The 8181-nt window shown below is 47.9% G+C and overlaps 1 protein-coding gene across 1 annotated transcript in view; it reads right to left on the bottom strand.

Annotated features, from left to right (window-relative positions):
• NCALD (neurocalcin delta) overlaps positions 1 to 8181 on the bottom strand; it is a gene marked incomplete at its 3' end in the record, with an annotated part of 49891 nt that continues 41710 nt past the window's right edge. Inside the window, exons 2-4 of the mRNA XM_084260213.1 lie at positions 7311 to 7707; positions 380 to 485; positions 1 to 98 (exon numbers count right to left, since the gene is read on the bottom strand). Coding sequence (XP_084116339.1) covers positions 1 to 98; positions 380 to 485; positions 7311 to 7688 — 582 coding nt within the window. The 5' untranslated portion in view covers positions 7689 to 7707. The remainder of the gene's footprint in view (positions 99 to 379; positions 486 to 7310; positions 7708 to 8181) is intronic.

The raw sequence follows: 8181 nt of genomic DNA, 5'->3' as shown, positions 1-8181 counted from the left end.
TCAGAACTGCCCGGCGCTGCTGGGGTCACACTGCAGGAGGCGGACTATGGATGGGTCGCTCTTGGCGCCTCGGATGAACTCTTCCAGAGAGAGCTTTCCTAGAAAAGAAACACGTCTGCTTAGCGCACGGGGTGGGTTGCAGTGTACCTGCCAAGCCTCTGGACAAGCGTGACGGAAGGAAGCTGGGGGAGCCCGAGGAAAATCCCTGGGAAAGCAATCCCGCAAGGCAAAGCCCTGCCTGCCTGCACCCCGCTGCTTCTTTGCCTGGGTGGCTGAAGGAGGAGTGGTGGGTCTGAGGGGTCACCCCATCTGGGCAGGACACCCCAGCCACCCAGCATGAGTGCAGAGGTGGCCACGCTGGTGCTCGGAGGGTTCCTACCATCACGGTTGGTGTCCATCTGGCGGAAGATCTTCTCTGTCCTCTTCTCTGGTGTTGACTCATCTTCCGGCATCTTCATTACAGAAGAAACCATCTTATAGATTGCCTGTGTGATATGACAGGAGCAAAGAGGTGGTAAGAAACACTTTATCTCAATGTGGGGGGGTCTGATTATCACCCGGTGACAGAAATAGGCAGAAAATATCCCAGGAACATTGGCTGGGACCTACTGTCCGGATGCTGAAAGGAGCCAGGTGGCACCAGTGCATGCAGCTGCCCCTTCTGCGGGATGCTCACTTATGAAATACTGTGTTTCCTAATTTAGGCACGGTCGAACAGAGTCTGGGTTACATTTTTCCTTATTAAAACAGTCTTTGGATGAATTTATCTCTTGTACAGCACATTAGGCACTGGCAGCTCCTAGTGCCTGCAGGAATGGTAAGGCCTCTGCAGCATGTCCCTGTGCTTTGACCACCCAGCACACTCAACCCCTCACCCTGCCTTTGCTTCCCTGCCATCTCCTTTCCCTCCCTCCGTGGCCATCATCCTGCCCGTGGGGAGGGCAGTGACACCCTCCCTGTCTCACAGAGAGTGAAGACTTGACCAGCAACAAGGAGGCCTTCTCCTTGGTGTGCGCACGTGGCTAAAACCCCCCATTCGCCAGCCCTTCCTCAGAGAGCGGGTGCTCTGGTCCTGCACGGCACTGGTGCACCCAGAGCTATTCCCCGCAAAGACACATCCGTCAGTCACCTGCGGTACTGGCCACCCCCTGAAGAGATGTAACTAATTTCAAACCAAGCACGAGTAGTTGTCTCAGAATGGGTTACCCAGACGTAATGGAGATGTGAGCGTGCCGTGCCGGTAAGCCAGCGTTTCGCGTGCGGTGGGTATCTTTATGGTGCTGCGTGGCTGGGAGAACAGCAGCAGCCAGGCGGCTGCAGGGTGGGGGTCTTGGGGGGGCCTCCCAGGGGGTTCAGAGAGGCAGCGTGCCCAGCCCCAGGCAGCAATGCCCTCATCTGACCAGCTCCTCTGCTTCTTGCTGCAGCTGGCTGGCCTTTGGCTGGCAGGCACCACGCAGGACAGCCACCATGCTGGACAGCCACCATGCTGGACAGCCGCCATGACAGACAGACACCGTGACAGACAGACACCGTGACAGACAGACAGCCACCATGCCGGACAGACACCATGCCCTCCAGCCCCAGTCTGTAGAAGTGGATGGCTTTCATCCACAGATGCAAATTCTTGTTCCCGCCCCGTACAGTGTCTGTAGTAGTCAGCTGATAGTGCAGACGTGATTGATTAAGATGTTTGTTCTCCACTTCCTCCTGCTCAGGTGGCGGTGGGAGGAGACCCTTGGATGGCCCAGTGGATCTCCTCTCTGCCCACATGGAGGCTCTCTGCCTAGCATACTCCCATCATCTGGCCCAGGGTCCCCAGGGGATAGCTCCAGGAACATGACAGTTTAGATTCTCTGGCTGGAGGATGCCTCTGAGAAGCACAGGCATTTTACTAGGAAGCACTCGCTTCCTTGGCTGTCTTGCCGACTTCTCCTCTGTCAGGAGCTCACCTTTCATGTCTCCTGGACTTTAAATAACTTAGAGAGTTAAATCCTGAGAAAGGCATTTGTCTGTTTAATTAATTATCCATCGCTTATGCTCACAGTGAAACATCTGCTCCCTTGGTTATGTCACCAACAGTGTGGCTGTGGATTTCCTGGTCTGCCCTCTGGTAAATCTGTAACGCTGGCTGTGGACCCCAGCAGGGGAGCAGGAGAGAACGTTTCAGCATGAACAGCTGCTGGCTGAATGGAAAAGTCGTGGGCACCCTTTTACTCTCATAATCGTCATCATGATTTGCACTGCAGGAATGCCCAAAGGCTCCCAAGAGAATTTGGGTGCCTGAGTATTGGGCTTAGCCTCAGCAGAGGCAGGGATGCTGTCCACAGAAGCATGATCATTGGATAACCAGGAGAACAGAAGAAGGGATGAACATGCAAGCACATGACCATAGGGATGATGGGGCTGGAGGGAGGGAGGAAGAAGGAATACAGGAAGAAAAAGGAGAGGGTGGACAGTAAGGATTTGCACCTTCCTCATCCTCATCAGCATGCAAGACTCACAGGGGTCAGAGCAGAGATGAGGCTTATAAATCTGCCAATGTTTAAGCATCTTAAGCTGTCTGGCTTTTGTCTAGGGTAGGAAGAGAGGTGGAGGGGTCATTCCCTCACTCCGGGTGAGAGGACAGCAAAGCAGAGAATCTGTATTGAAAGTGTGGGAGGAATGCCCTGCACTGGGAGTGCAGGCGTGTTTACTCTGATCAAAGTAACCATAGTAAGAATATGCAGATTTTTAGGACAAAAAAAAAAAAAAAAGCACTTCAAGATGACTTCATCCTACAGGGCCCTTTTCACAGAGGCGTGTGAAGGGAATAACAGATGAGATATTCTAGGAAAGCCAGATGGGAATAACATAGTAAGCGTTCCTTTCATGCTGAAAATGGTTACTCTGGACAAATTCTTATGTCCTTACTCAGAAGTTCAGTGGGAAGTTTTCCCAAAGTAAAAGCCAGCTAAAGCTGATTAAGAATCTTGAGACTTGCCCCATATTAATTCAGTGCAGCTACACAAAGCTCTTTATTGCGTGTTTGAAAGAGCAGGCTTTCAAAGGAAGCTGGCTTCAGCCGATAATTACGTGGAGCTGGGTTGTTCTAACCCTGGGCAGAAACCTGGGGAGGCTGCAGGGGCTCCACTCCACCTGGAGTACGACTCCTTGGCCTCACAGCACTTGGGCTGAAAGCAGTGGCAAGAGAAGGTTTGGCAGTGGTTATCTATCTGTAGCCATCTGAGACAGGGCAGCCTTCTCAGGTGGGCTTATCAGGAGGGCTCCTTGCAGCTTCCCAGTGCCACCAAGACATTGTGCCTCCAGAGCCCTCTGTGCGTTGCTGGAGCAAGCACAGGCTCCAGCATCATCTGAACTGGCCGGTTCCCTGCAGAGCTCTCCCCTTTGATTTTCCACCTACACGTGGATGAGCGGTGATGGGTGATTTAGGGGAATCTCACCCCTTTGCCCATTCGCTTCCAGCTGCTGCGCTCGAGCCACCTTGGTAGGGGTGGCACTTCCATGCCATACTTGGCCAAGTGTCAAAGAGCTTTTTACAGTGATGGCAGCAATGACAGCACAGTTTTTGAGGCAATCATTTTTACTCTGTCAAAATAAATTTTGACAGCTAAAAATCTCATCAAGTGAGTAACTGGCCTGAAGAAAATTGCTCTCCTGTCAATCCCATGGGGATTTTTCCCACTGTCTTTACCGAGAAGCTTCTGTTTCTCCACATACCAGATTCTGCTTCTTCCTGGCTTACAAATGAGCCAGCCCAGCAAGTGAAACTGTATTAAACTGGAGGTGTTATTCTCCTCTCTCAGCTCAGTACTCTTAAGATGCCTCATGAGTCCGCATGGTTTAAAAATGTACCCTTAGAACAAGGTTTCCATTTCCTATTTGAACTCTTATTTTAAGAGACTCTCACCAAATATGTCCCATTACCAAGGGGAACAAACATAAAGCTTCTAGCTGGTTTGCAGCTATTTTTGAAGGGACTGGGCTATTTAGATTATAGGTAAACATATGGGAGACATGAAAAGCACTTGAGCAGAACAATCTGAGAGGTTCTGTGGTGGGGTCTGTCGAGAGGGCAGGATGGGAAGCATCTTCCCACAGCACTTTGCAGCTGTGCTGTGCCTGGTAGGTGCAGCAGTATCCTGCGGACCTTCTTCCATTAGGCTCTGCCATCACCAACCCACCACTGAAGTCCTTCAAGTTATGTGACCCTCCAAACTGTGCAGCCAGCTCTGTGGGGATGGCTCGTGTGTGTCTCTAAGCTGGGCTTTTTTTAGAGACTGGTCCTGGGGGAGCTCATGGGCAGGGGTGGTGAGTATGTAATTGGCTATGCTATACACACATGGTTAACATCACTACACTAAGTGGAACTTAGAGGAAAGCAGGTGCTTTGCCCTCTAGCCCATCGCTTTGCAGAGAAAACGGGCTTCAAAAAGCTGTTATGGGCCATTTGTGGCCTTGGCAGCTGGCTGGTGGGACATGAGCCACCTTAACCAGCAGCTCTGCTGTTTGAGTGCTGCTGCCACTGTTACCACCAGCACCTTCTTGCAGCAAGAACGCAATGCCTGCGCTGCCTGCAGTGGTGTTGGACCAGGCCAGGGCATGAGAAAGGAAATGCAAGTAACCATCAGCATCCCTCCATGGTGGAGGGAGAACTTTCAAAGCACAAAGGCAGGCTGAAAAGAGAAGACAAGTGTGCCTCGCCCCTGTGCCATTTAAGACACAGGAACCCTGCAGTAATAGGGACAATATTTTTCTGTGAAACCGAGACTCTTAGATTGATGGAATTTCTTTTAGTGTTCATTTTGATGTATTGTATCATGCAAAAATCCCATGAAAACATCATAAATTCTTCTGCTATATCAATATGCAAATACATTCTAGATAAGGGACTTGTAATAGGTTCCTGTGAGACATACATCAGAGATATGAGAGTTATGTTTTTCGCTACCAGAAAGATTGTGACGGCTGAGGGCCCCCAGGAAGACATGTGATACAGAATCCTGTCTCTCCATATTAAAAAATAATCTTCTTTCATAAATGAAAGTGATAGTTGCTAGCTGTTTTTTTGTAAGTCTAATCACTCCACATCAGAGGAACCTCTCAATAAAGCAATAAAATGTTCTCATCTGCTTCAGTTTCACATATCAGCTGAACACACTTCCAGAGTCTATGCAATAAATCCTATCCCACCAGGAGCAGCTATGGGTGACCAGTGCAATAGAGGGACATCATGATGACCACAAAAGAACCAGATGAACATGATGAGATCTACAAGCACTTTGCCTCATGGAAGATCCATCACAGAAAGGGAAGCTTTCTTGACTGTAAAACCATTGATGGTCCATGGTGCAGAAATGACTGTTGCTCACGCTTATTTTGGGCTGTTTATTTCCATAATTGATTTTTGCACAGTCCTCCAAAATGTGGGATGAAAGTAAATGAGAGAAAGCATCACTCCGTTGAGTTTCAAGTGTGATCTGGAAGGAAGAGAGAGCCAAACCTCATTAAGTGCAGTGGGAAGGCTGGAGAGCCAGGCTTAGGGCCACAGGCAAAGTGTTGCTCTGGGTTGGACATACAAATTGATAAAATGTTGCCCTACATGGATCCCTAAGCTGCAGTTTCTTCTGACAATAGCATCATGGTTGTAAAGGACAATGCTACGATTTAGTACCAACACGACTGTGAAGAGGAGGCAGAGCATTTCAGCCTGTCATGATGCTGGTGAGCAGATCCAGGGTAAACAGAAGCAGCTGCTGGTTTTGCCAGTCCTCACTTGACTTGCTACAGAGAATCCTGCCACTGATGTTTTCATTAAATTCAGCATGAACACATTCATGGCATTGTTCTCCGTGTTTGCAGATCTTCTGGCCTGGTCAGCATTGTGCTGCTGTTCAGCACTGAGGCTACTCAACAGCAGCAAGGGGTCCTGTGGTCCCTGGGGTATCCCCTTCCCATGAGGATCAGGTGCTTGCTCAGGTTTGGCTCCTTGTGTTTGCTTAAGTACTTTGTTAGCTCCTTTGGGATTCTCTTGGTTTTCTCATGAGGAGAAATACACACAGGAAAACAGAAAATGATAGCCTGTTTACCCTATCTGGGGGAAAGGGAGATTTGTAAGGAACAGAGTATCTTCTAATGTAAATATTCCACGGGGTTTGTCATGGCATGGAGACTGGGAGGTCTCTGTGTCTGAATGTAACCCTCTTCTTTAACTCAGGCACGGGAACACAAAGCAGAATAATTGAAAGACGACACAACAACCCCACTTTTGCAGCTGGGTGTTGCAGCGGGTCTTGCTGAAGCAGTGCAAGTGCTGGTGTTAGTTACTGTTTGGAGGATGTGGGAAGAGCCCTGGTAGAAAGACAAGGGCATCATGCGTTAGGCTGACTCCATACATGCCATTCGCCATCACAGCCTGTAATTTGTGTGCATTCCTTTCCCTTGGTTTCCAGCACAAATATAAATCTGAATAATACAGTACATTGTTAGCATTTCAAAACTTCCAGGGAGAGAGAGGATCTTGATAACAGGCCTTAAAAAAAAAAACAAAACCCAACCAACAAAACAGTGCTGCATTATACAGGCTCAAGCTGTGTAAATATACCACCATGTCAAAAATGTTTTAAAGCTTTCAGCAGAGTGATGTGCCTCAAGGGTAAAACCACGTTAGAGGAAGACAAAGTGAAGTGGGACTCCTACCAACACCACAAGATAATGCATCCAAAGAAGCTACCTATGGAATCATCATCTACCTGGATAAGGTTTATCTATACTGGCAACTTAACATGAAGGTAGCTAGCATGATACTAAGTAGGCAGACCTTGCCGGAAAGAGGCAGACAGACAGTTTAAAATGCATGAGCTGGGGCTCCATAACAACAGGATTTGAAAGCAAACTTTTTTCTTACTGTGGAGGGAGCCTGCCTTCCTTAAAAGTACACTACCTGGTTGATCTAAGATGCCTACTTGGTCCAACTAATTAGTTGTAATTAATTAACAGTGATTTCCCAGAGGACAGAATCCCATTTATCAGAAGGTTAGTTGCTGTGCTCCTGCCCAGCTCCCAAAGGAGAACTTCCCACACAGTGCGCTGCTCAGGAAAAACGTATGATGGGTATCAAGTGCTGTAGTTTGAATTGTGACACAATCTCTGCCAAACAAAATAACATTTTATATCCAGGCCATTATACAGAGAACCAAGAACATAAATCCCCAAATACCACCAGAGGTTTTAGTTCAGTGTCTCACTGCAACACCGCTTCAGCATTTGCTTGGAAGGTGGGAGGCCGAGGGGTGCTTCTGAGCAGCACATACCTGTACGATTTCGAGCATCTCTGACTTACTGATGTAGCCGTTCCCGTCAAGGTCGTACATGCTGAATGCCCACTTTAGCTTTTGCTCCAGTTTACCTCGCGACGTGACGCTCAGGGCTATGATGAATTCTCTGAAATCTATTGTTCCATCTCCGTTGGCGTCAAACGTGCGGAATACGTGTTCCGCGAACTTAGAAGCGTCCCCGTAAGGGAAAAAGTTCCCATATATTTTTTTAAACTCCTCCATAGATAAATGTCCACTTGGACAGTCTCTCAAAAAGCCTTTGTACCACTCCTGGATCTCATGCTCTGTAAAGTCTGTACTTTCTAGCAAATCTTGCATGACTTCGGGGCGTAGTTTGCTGTTTTGCTTTCCCATATTGGTGTCAAAATATTATCTGCAGAGGAAAAACAAACACATTGTTGTTATTATTGTTATTATTATTATCATTATTATTATATTAATAACTATTGGCTTGGAAGCTGTAGAACAGTATGCTGGATTCTGAGTTTTCTGGTGGTAGTTTGTTCTAAGGAATCACAGTCATAGATCAACTGAAACTTTGGGCAGTGTTCACTACTACAAGTATACACTGAAAGCAAGCTTAATCTGCATGTTGATTACATTGCCTTTTCATGGTCTGGAAAACTGTAATTACGTTGAATTTATTGTCATCCCACTTTGTCTTTGAAATCACAAGTTAAACAGTGGATGTTGCAAGGTATAGCTGACTGGCAGCTGTGTTGCAGCACACCCTCCACATCAATCACCCAACAGTCTCAAGGACCTGACCTGAGTGAGATGTGAGTCTTTGTCCCTATGGTGGAAACCAGGTTGCTACAAAGGGCTGTGTTCACTTGCTCTTGCTTCA

Source organism: Gallinula chloropus (assembly GCF_964237585.1).
Source record: "Gallinula chloropus genome assembly, chromosome: 2".
Lineage (NCBI taxonomy): Eukaryota > Metazoa > Chordata > Aves > Gruiformes > Rallidae > Gallinula > Gallinula chloropus.
The sequence above is the reverse complement of the archived record's forward strand: the minus strand, read 5'-3'. Positions and strand labels throughout refer to the sequence as shown.